Source organism: Numenius arquata, chromosome 23, assembly GCF_964106895.1.
Source record: "Numenius arquata chromosome 23, bNumArq3.hap1.1, whole genome shotgun sequence".
Lineage (NCBI taxonomy): Eukaryota > Metazoa > Chordata > Aves > Charadriiformes > Scolopacidae > Numenius > Numenius arquata.
The window spans coordinates 2,168,496-2,182,152 of record NC_133598.1 but is presented as its reverse complement, the minus strand read 5'-3'; the positions used below and the strand labels follow the sequence as shown (position 1 = coordinate 2,182,152).

At 48.8% G+C, this 13,657-nt stretch overlaps 1 protein-coding gene across 2 annotated transcripts in view; it reads left to right on the top strand.

Annotated features, from left to right (window-relative positions):
- The window catches only part of NSF (N-ethylmaleimide sensitive factor, vesicle fusing ATPase), a 96,672-nt gene that overhangs the window by 31,652 nt on the left and 51,363 nt on the right, over positions 1 to 13,657 (top strand). For both annotated transcript variants that reach the window (XM_074162988.1, XM_074162987.1), the window contains 4 exons: positions 3,633 to 3,799; positions 5,043 to 5,150; positions 5,795 to 5,870; positions 11,122 to 11,277. In XM_074162988.1, the coding sequence (XP_074019089.1) occupies positions 3,633 to 3,799; positions 5,043 to 5,150; positions 5,795 to 5,870; positions 11,122 to 11,277 (507 nt within the window). The remainder of the gene's footprint in view (positions 1 to 3,632; positions 3,800 to 5,042; positions 5,151 to 5,794; positions 5,871 to 11,121; positions 11,278 to 13,657) is intronic.

Sequence of the window (13,657 nt, the reverse complement as noted above, 5' to 3'; positions counted from 1 at the left end):
GATGGCGACTCCACCACCTCCCTGGGCAGGCTGTTCCAGGGCCTGACCACCCTCTCAGTAAAATAATTCTTCCTAATATCTAATCTAAACCTCCCCTGCCCCAACTTCAGACCATTTCCTCTGGTCCTGTCATTATTTCCTTGGGAGAAGAGGCCAACACCCACCTCTCTACACCCTCCTTTCAGGGAGTTGTAGAGGGCAATGAGGTCTCCCTTCAGCCTCCCCCTTCTCCAAACTAAACATGCCCAGTTCCCTCAGCCTCTCCTCATATGACTTGTTCTCTAGACCCCTCACCAGCTTGGTGGCTCTCTTCTGGCCACGCTCCAGCAGCTCAATGTCCTTCCTGTAGTGAGGGAACTCCTGGCAGCAGCTTCTTACAGGAGGGTCTCCATGTTCTTTGCAACAGCAGATCAAGGTAGTGGATCAGGTCTGTTCTTCTGACCATCAGGGATGGCCCGTGTGCTCCTGGGGGCAGCCATCTCCTTTTCTCCGAGGAGGATGCTGTGATGAAGCCTGCTCTAACATTTGACTGGCTCATGGTCGTTGAGGTGGAGCAAACTGGTTGTTCTGCCACTGTGTTGCCTTTTGAGGTGTTCACAGTGATTGCAGGGAATTCTGCTCTCGTTTGAGGGTTGTGGGCAGAGCCGAGCACTCCATCCTGTGTCAAGAAGTGAGGAGGACGTAGACGGAGAAGCAGTACTGCTGGGGATGTGAGGTGTTGTGAGGGAACCTCACTCCTTGGCTGTTTGTCTCCCAGTTCCCTTGGTCTCAGCAGGTCCCTGGGCATGGGTCAGTTCTCGTGTGTGACATCTGAGGTATTGGTGGATCTCTCTTTGTAGTGACAAAGCGGGTCTGTCCCTCTCTACACAACTGGATGCCTCACAGGTCTTGCTTGGAAGCCATTTCTTTTTGCTAGATGACCTTGTTTTGTTTTTTAAACTGAAGAATAAGCTATAAGGAGAGGGGGAGACCCATAAATTAATTTGTTTCTCACCCTTGTTTGGTTGCTGTTCATGTGCCAGCTGGCTTACACATAAATGCTTTTTAGTACTAATGTTGTTTGGGGAAAGAAGCACTAATATTCAGCAAGATTAGCTGTGAGAGCAGATTTGTGATTGCACTTGTACCAGACCTTGCTATAAACTTACCAGCTACGTGGGAACATGTATTAACAAAAATCATGCAGTAGTTTTCTGCGGAGTGACTAAATGTCAGATGACTCCCTCCTGAGCGCAAGGGATTTGTAAAGCTGTTCTACAGGTAGGGAGAAGCGTTCGTAAAACTAGTGATTTACCAGGGCGCTCTCTTTGTCTTGCTCCCCTAATAATGGGAAAACTATGATTTAAATGTCAGTTTTAAATGCAGTCCACTGCTTAGTGGTGCAGTGAAGCTGAGTCCCATCAAGCCCCTAATGCTGTGGTAGAGGCTTTCCTGGGGACTGAATCTTGTGAATTTGCCTTTGTGGAAGGGTTGAGTGCTGGCTTGAGGTCTCCTTCAAGTGAGGCTTGAGGTCTCCTTCAACTCCTTGCTGTCTTGCCCTCAGCGTGGTTCAGCTTCATCAGCTCCCGGGTTACTGCTGGAGAATTGAACCTGGACCCAGGGGCCTCAGCTGCATCCTCAGCCCTGGGAGGTCGCTGCCACCGTCTCAGCCTGCCCTGCTGTTCCTAGGACGTTTCAGGCTTTTTTCTAGGACGTGTCCAGGCGTTTGGAGCTGGGGCTGTGTGGTGCTTGCTGGACCTCATCCCCAGCACGGCTCTACCGTTCTGGGCTGTATCAGGCATCCCCAGCGTTTGGTCCCTGATGTAAGGACTGCGTATGCAGCTGGCACCTCAGCTCTGTGATGTGACCTGGGACTGGTTCTCTCTGGAAGCTTTTATTTGACAGAGCCCTGAGAAGGGCAGGTAAAGGGAAATGACTGCCCTGAAGTGACCTGTGAGGTGAGAAGAGGTCCTGTTGTGCCCCTGCAAGACCAAAGTCCCTCCTCATTAGTTCCTCCCTCCCTCATTAGTTCTGACTTACACAATCGTAGGATGGTCTAGGTTGGAAGGGACCTTTCAGATCACCTCGTCCAACCGTCAACCTAACACTGATGAAAACCATCACTAACCCTGCTGTCATTCCCATTTCTGAAAGAACTGGTTGATAGAGTGGATATACCTCAATTTGGGAAGTGCTTCAGTGTTCCATCTTTATCCCAATTTCCCACAAAATCTTTCTTGACAGCTCAGTTCCAGGTGACCTATTCTGATACCAGGAAGGATGTTAAATTCACATACTGTGATGACCCTCGTGTCTTCTGGTAACAGCTTAAGCAAGAGGAAGGCTCTCTTTATTCTCCTAACGTGAACGAATCCCGTATCATAGCACCCTGGGTGCTTGTTTTGATGTCACATCTTCCCAGGAGCCTGCAGGTTTATTCTGGAACCATCCTACTGCTAAGAGGCTTGATAGGAAATAGTAGGTTGTGGGTGAAGTACATTTCCCATGTTCACCTCCTGCTGCATTATCCTTAGCTGGGACTTCCTTCTCTAGATTCAAAGCAAACCTGTAATGTTCCTCAGCCTTCTGGAGAAACATCCTTTGCTGCAGCCTGGTTTGTGAATTATTAGGGCTGTCTGCTCTGTGAGATCCTGTTCTTTGATGGGTTGTGCTGTGGCACTATCCCTGAAGCTGTGGACCAAGTTCTTTGCTTTCTACCCTCTTTCCTCCAGCAGCATCAGCCCTGAGTGGCCCCTTGTTTTTGACTTGACGTAGCTGTGGGGTTTAGGTGCGGTTGGCGATGACCGTGAAGTACCTTCTGCGCCACTTGACTTTCTGTCCCCATTCAGGGGCCGTTCAGTTGATTCTGCGTTGCTGAAGGTAACCTGGGGCGTGTTGGGGTGGGCCTACCTGCCCTGGTGTAGTGGCTGTTTCCTCTGTGTCAGAGCTGAGGGGCAGTTGATGCTTCGTTCTGGGCTGTAGAAGCCTGATAGATGACACCACTGCATTGAATATGCGGGTAAGAGGCTGCCCAGGCGAGTGGTGAAATCACCATCCCCAGAGGGTATTTAAAAGCTGGACAGACGTGGTGCTGAGAGACATGTGTTAGTGGTGGTTTGGGCAGTGTTAGGTTGACGGTTGAATTTGATGGGTCCCTTCCAACATGGATGATTCTATGGTTCTATGAACCTGGAGAAGAGCTAGTCAATCTGTTGCTACAGAAAACCAGTTATGACCTCTCGTCATTGCTCTTTTGGGCAAGACCACTCTTAGTGCTTCCTTTTGGGCTTTCTGAAGACGTGTCCTCCAAACCCTTAGATGTAGATACAGCTATTGTGGTGCCACAGCGTGTGTGAGTTCACTGTCGTCCTCATCCCCCAAGGCTCGTATGGTGTCTCAAAGGACGCTATTTGAGGTTTTAAGGAAATGCGGGGATTTTCAGTGGAGATACATTCGCTGTATTTTTGATCTTGCAGTGCAACATGGATGTAAGAGAAATGAGGGTCTCTATCAGAAATAATACATTCAATTTTATTAAAAACTCATTCTGAATGGAAGAACATGGATTGCTAAACTTACAGGATGTTTAATATATCGTGGGAAGACCTTGCTGTTCTGAAATGTGCTGTTTCTCTGTGTTTTTTTTTTAACAGTTTCCTTATACACTTTTGACAAGGCCAAGCAGTGTATTGGCACAATGACGATCGAGATAGACTTTCTGCAGAAGAAGAACATTGACTCCAACCCCTACGACACGGACAAGATGGCTGCGGAGTTCATCCAGCAGTTCAACAGCCAGGCCTTCTCCGTGGGCCAGCAGGTGGGGGGTTCACTTTGGTCTTTTAAAGATAAAATGTTAAGTAATACGCACAGCTCCTGGAATCTTTTGAGGAGTAACTTTTGTCTTCCTTCTGTATAAGATGAAAATGAACGCCAGTTTTAATTAATTCTCAGCAGCGCCTTTCAAGTGTGGTGTGTTTTATTGTAACATTTCTTGCTGCTCTACAGACTCCAGTAGTAAATAGAATCATAGAATCATCCAGGTTGGAAGAGACCCTTGGGATCATCGAGTCCAACCATCTACCCTACTCTACAAAGTTCTCCCCTACACCATATCCCCCAACACCACATCTAAACGGCTCTTAAGCACATCCAGGGATGGTGCCTCAACCCCCTCCCTGGGCAGCCTATTCCAATGCCCGACCACTCTTTCTGTGAAAAATTCTTTCCTAATGTTCAGTCTAAACCTACCCTGTTGGAGCTTGAAGCCGTTCCCTCTCGTTCTGTCATTAGTTACCTGTGCGAAGAGACCAGCACCAACCTCTCTACAGTGTCCTTTCAAGTAGTTGTAGAGAGTAAATCAAATAGGTATGAAAGGTTTGATTTGGGGATCTCTGAAAGCTGCTGTCCCTGTAACTGAGCTTCTCAGCTCTGCAGTAGATGGGCTCCTACCCCCGTGGACATCAGAGGTAGCCTCTGGTTTGCCATATTCTCAGGACAGGTCGAGGTCTGTCTCACAATAGTTTGTGACTTGCAGGGTCTGAATCTGAACTCAGTTGCCAACGTAATCTTGGAGGAAAGGACTTGTGCAGACACAGCCTGCTGTTCTCTGGGATCGACCCTGCTTCTTGTAATATCCATTCTGTCTCTCATTACTCTGGCACTATTTTTGAGGTGCCCTTGTAAGACTGAAACGTGAAAGAACAAAAAGACTTGGGCTAAATTGTTCTCCTTGCCTAGCACCAACATGTAAAGCGAGAGGAAAATGTCGAGAGGGTGATATAGAAGATTTAGCTGGGGAAGAGAAGGCTTTCTTGGAAGGAGAATTTTTCTTTGAATTTTTCCACTTCATTTTCTGCTACTTTTGATCCGTTTCTCGTAAGTACGGGACGTGAAAAGGGCACGTTCAGTACAACGGACCTTTACAGGGTAAAAACGATGTGGAATTTGTTGGGTGGTAAACTCAGTCTTCAGGCCTCTTTCTCTTCTCTTCAGTAGCTTTGTCAAAATCCCTTTTAGCTTTTTAATGAATTAAAATCCCCTTCCGTTTTTGTTTGCCACAGCTTGTGTTCAGCTTTAATGACAAGCTCTTTGGCCTGTTGGTGAAGGACATGGAAGCGATGGACCCCAGCATTCTCAAAGGAGAGTCTGGAGCGAGCAAGAAGCAGAAGGTAGGCTGGCAGGAGCTCACGCTCCTTCCCTGGGGCCTGCAGAGACTCAGGTACTGATCGGATCTCGCTGCGAGGAGGAGTTTGGGTTACTTCTGTTTGGAGAAGTTGCACATTTATTCCATCTGGCTGCATCTTTTGCCTCAGAGAAGATCAGGAGCGTTGTTCTCAGTTTAATGCCGTCTCCTGTGCTTGCGTAGTTGGGAGCTTGGAGCTGCACCCACTAAAGTGCAGAGCTGGGGAAGATACAGGGAATATCTTTTGGCCTTTATGTACTAATTCATGGAAAAATCCACTTTTGAGCATTTTTGTCTTCCAGATATGTCCAGTTTGGATTTTTTTTCCTTCTGTAGAAAGGACATGATTTTATTTTATTCTTGCTAGATCTTACTGAAGTAGAATAGTTGGTTTTGAACTAAACAAATAACTTTAAAAAGCTGACTTCTTACACCTGATGAGCTTCTCCGTTCAATGATGTTGGTTTTAGAGGAGGTGCTGATATTTCACACGTTTCCCAATGACTTTGGTAGTGGAGCTTTTGCTGCTGTTTCTTGCCCTCTGAGATGGGCTTGGGGAGATACCAAAGGAGCAATCTGAGGTTGAGCCAAATGGCTTAATGTAATGATTTGTTTCCTTCCCTTTTGCAGATTGAGGTTGGTTTGGTTCTTGGAAACAGTCAGGTTGCCTTTGAAAAAGCGGAGAACTCCTCTCTCAATCTGATCGGTAAGTGCCACGGCGTCCAAGGAGATAAACTGTGCCTGAAGTTTGCTGCTTTTCGGGCCTTTGAGACTTGTGTGTCTCAAGGTTTGTTTTGCTGGTTACATCACTTGACCTGATCCATTGAAAACGGAATGTCTCAGAATGTCTCCCAGGTATTTTTGAACTAGCAGTTGACTGGGTTTGATCCCTTAGGAACCTGTCACACCCTTTAGGAAGCAGTCTGTAGATGCTCAGGACTCTATTGAAAGCCCACCGCTCCGAGAAGACACCGTCCCTCAGCAGACGATGCTGCTTCTGAACAGGGGCCCTCCCCATATGAAGCCCCACAACCCACTGACATACCAGAGCGGTTCTGTGGGTCTCTGCACTGTGCTTATGACCACGGTGTGTCTAAAATACCCAGACACAGAGGTAGGAGGAGAAGAGGTGAGTGTGACTTGCAGAGATTGTGACGGTAGCAAATGGAGTTAGATGAGAAGTTGTCCTAAGCGCCGTGGACTCCTGGGCCCGGATTAGGAAGGCACCATGGAACAGTAAACAAAAGTCAGCAAGTAGTTAAAGTATTCTAACTCTTTCAACATCAGAGAATGATATTTTCAGGGACATTAATAAGCCAGCGCCTCTTTAATTGAATTTAATTAAAACAGCAGGGAAATAGGAAATTGAGAACTTTTTTGAATCTGTAGCCAGAATTTCAAAGCCAAGCGCAGGACTGGTGGCAGTCCCAGCTCTGCTGAGATCTGCTCTCCAAGGAGAGAGCACGGCGTCTGAGAGCACTGCCCTTCTCCTGACTTCTGGAAGTCCTGCTCCTTAGAAGCTGGTGGCAGCGGCAAAACACAGCAGAGAGTTCTCGTGTGGGTTTAACTGTTTACACAACAAGATTATTAACAAAACTCTGAACTTTTTTTAAAAAATTGAAAGTTTCTAAAACCTCAAAACCCCAAATCTTTGTGCCCAGTTTCAGAGTTTACTGGCAAATAAATTGGATGATAATTGACGTGTCTCCACATGTTCCTTTAGAAGGAAGAGTAGTGCTGGGGAGGAATCTGGCATGTCCCCATGGAGCCACCGGCCTGAACAAAGGGGACCTGGGCACAAAGTGGGCATTGAGGGCCCTTCCCTGCCGCTGGCCGTGTGTGTTCTGGGGACCGCGGTGGTTCCTGCAGAACAGGACACACTCTCTTAGTGTGGCTGTTCCCTTCTTACCAGTGTTACCAGGTGGACAATACCGCACCAGCGGACACTTGCACAGACCTCACTTGCTGGTAATACGGCTCTGGGCTTTTGTTTCTGGGTGTGATTCTGGGCTTGAACAGACACTCTTATTTTTTCTTTTTTCTTCTTTTCCTTCCCTATTTTTGTCTTTTCCTGGAGTCCATGAGCTAAGGCGGCTGCTGCTTTTGCCGCTGCTGTGCAGCTCAGAAGTGTCTGGTGAAGGCTGTTGTGACCCCGGCCGCTCAGACGAGCGTCAGTCGAGCGCTCAGCTGAGCTTTCATACTTCTTATTTTTGCAGTAGGCTTCAGAGCACGGCTCTGCCTGACTGCGGGCCTCAGTACTGTGAGTATTTGGTACAGAAATAAACCAGAGGAGGGTAGTAGCCACTTGGGAAGGTAAAATCGCACTCGTTCAGCGTTGCAGGAGCTCATGGCAGAGGCTGAGTTCTGACGCTGCCCTGAAGTGTCTTCCCTCGGCCGTGAGGCAGTGGGTTCCCCTTCTGCAGTTGGCTGCTTCACGTGCTACAGTCGCCCCAAAACTGGGGAGACGGGGAGCTGTCGTGTGACCCCACACCTCGCATCTTACCAGGATGTGTTCATCTGAAAGCTCAGCCAGGCATCGGTGCTGAGAGAACCCCAGAGGGGTCTGTGGGCTGAGCTGGAGATGACTGTAATTAAGCACGTTAACAAAGATACAGGCTTTAAGAGCACCGAATAAAATTTGCATGGGCAATTAGTTCCTACCTGTGATTACATGATTACGGCCTGTTTAGTTTTCACTGTGCTTTGACGGGACAGTTTGAGGTGAGCATTAACATAATCCAATTTACTGCATCAGAGCAGGCAGCGGTGTTTTACCTGGTTAATATTCAAAGCCGTGTAACGGCCTGTGCTCTCCCCCCGGCACGGGGGGGTGAAGGGTGGTCCCGGGGGGGTGTGAAGGGTGGTCCTGGGGGGGAGCTGGTGGGTGGGAAGCAGGAATCTTTCACGGTGACTCCATTTCATTACCTGCAGACAAGGCAAAAGAGTTTCTTGTGCCTCGATTTTCTTCCGTCAGATCGGTGCTTGATTTAATCTCCTCCTCGATCTGAGGCAGAGCTGCTTCATGGGCTTGGGTAGTCTCTGGAGAATTGTAAAGTTGTGAATAATTAAATTCTGAGAGAGGAGATAAAAGTACAGTAAGCGTCACTGAGCACTGCCTTCAATGAAGGGCCTTGAGTTTTTTTCAATAGGAAAGAATTGCGATAATTGAAAAAAAAAAAGCCAATTCTCTTTCTTCTCCTTAGCGTAGAATCACGCGCTGTGAACCCGATGGATGGTGGTTTAATTCAATCTGGCAGAGTTTTGTTGTGGCGCAGCCAGAAGGGGGGGGTGTTGGCTCAGCGCTGCGGGAGGAGCAGCCCTGGCCGAGCCTCTGCTCCGGAGCTGGGCTGGGGCCGGCGGATAATCCGGACACCGGGATCGGGGAATTCACTGCTCCTGCCGCCCTGCGGGGTCCCGTGTGGCGGTGCCATACCTTACACCTTCTGCCACCTCGTCCCTAGCCCTTGTGTTAGGGGGGTGTTCTTGTTTGGGGTCTTTTTACTGGAATTGGAATTGAAGCGTTGATTCCAGCTGTTCCTGGAGCAGGATTAATGGCAGCCTCACTCAGGGAACACTGAACCTGTGGTTAGTGCAGTTACTGGGCTCCTAGATGCCAACTCCTCGTCCAGCTCCACTTGGAAGTGTGTCTAGGAGAGGTTATGGAACAAATGTGTAGCGACAGGACAAGGGGTAATGGTTTTAAATTGAAAGAGGGGAGATTTAGATTAGATACTAGAAAGGAATTCTTTGCTGTGAGGGTGGTGAGAGCCTGGCCCAGGTTGCCCAGAGAAGCTGTGGCTGCCCCATCCCTGGAGGGGTTCAAGGCCAGGTTGGAGGGGGCTTGGAGCAACCTGGTGTGGTGGGAGGTGTCCCTGCCCAGGGCAGGGGGTTGGAACTCGATGATCTTTAAGGTCCCTTCCAACCCAAACCATTCTAAATCAGCAAAACGCACAGTTGCAGTTTGCCAGGACTGGCTCTTTAGGGGGGTTAAATTGGTCGCCAGGGCCAATCCTGGATGTCACTCTAAGAAAATATAAGACATCCAGTTTCTGCATGAATTAAGGATAATCTTCAATCTTTGCTTTCTCCCCGGGTTTGAGTATGGCTGCTGGTTTCTCTGGGAGCTGAGCAAAGCCATGTTGGTGAGAGGCATTTGGAAGCGTTGGTCTGAGCGATGTCAGTGCCCGTCCGTAAATACCCCGGAATAAAGCTCAGGTGAGAGCGTGTGGCTCTGACACATCTCAGCAGTGTCCTTACAGGAGCCTTTGGGCTTACTCCCTCCTAAATGCCCTGAGAACTATAAAGCCTCTCTGAAAAGGTAGTGAGGGGCTCTGTAAGACTGAAACTCATGTGGTTTGTCAGCAGAAGGGAGAGGAGAGCGGTTCCACCATCGCACGGAGACCGTGAAACCTCTGCCTGAGCCTGAGGTAGCTCTAGAAGAGGTTGTGGAACAAACAGACAAAGTGAACGGTGGTGGTTTGCCAAGGCTGGCGTTTGTTCTCCTGAGCCGTAGAGGAACTGGCTGACCTCGTAACTGTTCTGTGTAACCCCGTTAACTGCTCTGGTGTCTGAGGACTGGAGATGGCGAATGTGCTCTTTGGTTTGAAAGGGATTCCGGAGAACATCTGGAGAAGCTGCAGGTCTTTAACCTGGAATCTGTACAGAAAAAATCCACAGAAACTGTACTAAAGAATCAAGTGAGTGGGTTCCTGTCTGGAGATGGCACAGTGGGAAGGGTCAGCCTGTCCTCCGTACGGGCAGCTCCTGCTCCTTGGTCCCGCTGGAGTTCATCACGGGAACCAACAAGCAGGGGACAGGGGCTGGAATATCTGCTGCTTGTTCAGAGCTCCTCCAGCAAAATTCCTCAGCAAAGCTTCTTTGCAAAGAAACTAAACAGAGCTCTGTAAGAGAGAAGGTCCTTGCTTGAGTAGACGAGTGATGAAAGGATGGAAGTAAATAGCCAGTGGAATCCAGCAGGAATCTCTGCTGGGCCTTTGCTTTTCATTATGATCATTGAATAAACTGGAAAAAAGACTGAGGTGACAAAGCTGGCTCTTACGGAGCTCGGTGACTAAAGTACAATGGCAGGGGAAATTCCATATAAATAAATGTAAAGCGATGCACGGGAGGAAGAACGCTCCTGACTTTGGTCAAAAGTGATCGGTGTTTTGGGCCGGGGCCCCAGGTTCAGGAAATGCTGGACCCGTGCTTGGTGGCAGCCTGAGCCCTGTGAAGAGTCGTTAAGAATGATTATACAATAATAAAGGAATATGAATGAAGTGGAGCATTATGTTGTACCTGTGTTTAAGATACGACCAAACCACGGTCCTAGCCTGGCTGTCTGTGGAAGGATGTAGTAGAGCAGAGAGGACTGAGAGGAGAAGGATTCTGTGAGGACAAGGGGTGCCCGAGGGAGGAAGAGCAAAGGAGAGCCGCTGTGCCTGGAGGGGCAGGGCTGAGGACACAGGACAAGCCTAACGTCACCCCAGGCGGCCTGGGAGAGGGGACGCTGACGCTCTTTGCCGTCTCTCGGCGATGAGCCTTGGGGACACGGTGAGGCAGGAGCTGGCTCGGGACAGGGAAGGCGTGCGGTTGTCTGGCCGGTAGCGGAGGTGTGAGCCGGGTGCTGGAGGGAGCTCTGCGTCCGAGGGGACCCGGGTAAACTTGCGGCAGAGAAAAATCTACTGTGGATTCTTACACACAGAAGAGCAACCCCTGGCCTGAGAAATCCCTGGGCTGGGCGGTTGGAGGGCTGGGAAAAGAGTTTGCTAAATAAGCTGAGTCTGTGACTGCCCTCCCCTCCCTGCCGTGGTGCCTCCTCCTGCCTGATGGCTGAACCCCAACATGGAGTTGGCCGGACGTGGGTCTGACCTGGCAGAGCCGTTCCGCTGTTGTTCCTTCTGTTCCCTTTTGTTCTGCGGTGCTGCAGGGTTGAAATGATTTCTTGTTTTTTGCAGGTAAATCAAAGACCAAGGAGAACCGTCAGTCCATCATCAACCCCGACTGGAACTTTGAGAAAATGGGCATCGGGGGCCTTGACAAAGAATTCTCAGATATTTTCCGACGAGCTTTTGCTTCTCGAGTTTTCCCACCTGAAATTGTGGAGCAAATGGGTGAGTATGAGGGGGAGCAGCATGGCCGGGGTACGGGTTATGGGCATGTGGCTGGTTTGAGCCTGGATGTCAACTCACGACCTCACGGTACGGTGACACGGCGGCTGCTCGGGGATCTGACAGACTGACACAGCCTTTTCTTCCCTTGCTCCTGAGTATTTTGTGCTCTTGGTACTTGGTGAGAGAGGGGGACAGAGAAGCAACAGGAATACTCAACGTGAAATGTCTGAACGAATGAGATACACGGTTTAACTGGGTACTTTGCTCTCGGAACTCAAACGCTCCCTATTCCTTTGAACGCTTCGTTTATTCACCGCAGTGAGACCGAATGCTCCTATTCCTGACTTACTCCAATGTGCTGTCGATACAGGGCAAAGGAAATTCTCTCTTAATGATCCCTCCTTTTATATTACATGTCTGTTGTCCTGGCAGTTGCGCTGTAACCCGATGTCCCTCTCACGGCGTTAGCCCGATAAACGCAGTGTCTGGTGTGACCCGTGCTTGGTGGGATGTGAAACGCCGGAGAGGATGCACAGGCCGTGGCACGTCTTGGGGTTCGTGAAATAAAAGCACAGATTCTAAATATAACTCTCTTTTTGGGGTCGGGGGAAGGCAAGGCAGTCCCATTACTTTGCAAACATGTGCTGGCAGGCGGATAAATGGTTCTGCTTTTAATTTTTAGTGAGCAGTGTGCAGCTGCAGGTGTCTTATTTTGTCACATAAAGTGGCTGGGGATGTTATAGCTGGTCCTCGTTCTCTAAATATGATCCCTGTGGGTTCATATTTAAACTTGGAATCCATAGCTGTACAATTTCTGTGTATGTTTATATTTCTTGATCCCCCTTCCCTCTCCCCACAAGTGAAGCAATCAAGATTTTGATTACTAAACAGATTTTTCGGCAGAAGATACGTCCTGTTTGTGTGCGGCGGGGTGAAGCGTGGCCGTTTCCAGGGCTTATGGAGTTGATGTTAAAGTAAACTTCCCCATGAGGTGTGTCTTATCTTAGTGATTTGAACACTTATGGAGGAACACTGAAGAAACCCTGTAGGCTAAATCCAAGTAGTGCATGATTCTTTCTCTGCTCCGTGTGGATCCGATAGCCAGGGCCTTCGGGGCTGATCTTGGGTCTCTTGGCTTTTGCGGCTGAGAGCGAGTCATAGCTTCTCTGCCTGGGAATATCAAATGCTTGGATTGGTTAAATATTTAGCTGCTCTGCAGAGAGAGGAGATGAGAGAAATGGTGTTGGCTGTGGAAAGAGAAGCTTTTACCTGGACGCTCTGCTGTGCCCAGTTCAGCCGAGCTGCCGACAGCTGGCCTTGGGGTGGCCCAACATCCCATAACTGAAATCTTTTTACCTTTTGAAGCAACTATCGTATATATTCATGGCTGCAGCGCAGAGTCCTTAGCTGTGACCATCTGTGACGGTAAAAGATTTAGACTTTGGGAATTCTCGTCAGTGTCGCTGGGCTGTGATGAGAAATCTGTTCACAGACTGGAGATAATTAGAGCTTGTTTCCATTTCGCTGTGGCTTCTCCCGTTCGACTCCCCAGGCTGGCTGAGCAGTCGTGCCATACCTTCCCTCGGTGTCATCATTAGCTGAATTAACCTGACAGCTAGGCTCTCTGGTGACGATGGCAGGAGTTGACATGGCCGTGGAGGACCTGTGTGTCCACCACATCTACCGGGTTCCTCTGGAGAAGGTCGGGACCTGGCTGAGGGCAGGCTGGGGCCGGGGAGCTGCTCGGCAGGGTGTGTGCTGCTCAGGTGGTTCCTCTCGCTAATTGGTGTTGCTTAATACAGGAAGAAAAAGATTCTCTGAAGGACCACTAGTATTTGGATTACCCTGGGCAATGAATTAAAGGTGTGCCATATTATTTATATAAATACATATAGCCTTACTTGTGCGTGTTTACACACATACTACACAAAGAAACATTTTTCTGGTAAGAGGTTGGACTCCAAGCAGAGCTCTCCAGCTCTGATCAACCCTAGGGCGAAAGAGCTTATCTGAAATTTGAAAAAACAAAACTTTCTGACATTCATTTTCTTTGCCTTAGTTATAACTTGCTCTTAACTATATTTCAGATCTGAAATGTCAGGGTGACAGCTCTTCACCTTTGTATATAATTTATTGGGAAAGGAAAAGAAAGAATTTCTTGCTCTCTGGTGCTCCGGTGCTCACCCGGTTCTGGTTTCTGCCCGGTGCTCACGGACTGCGGCTTCCATGCCAAATACAATAAATATTTCTGTCCCGTAAGTGCGCAGAGGCTGTACAGACCCTGCAGAAATCACTTGCAATTTGTGTGTGGTTTATCTAACTTCCACGGAATGTTCTGGGGTTGGGGCACATAAATCAATGTTAGTTAAACCGTATCATC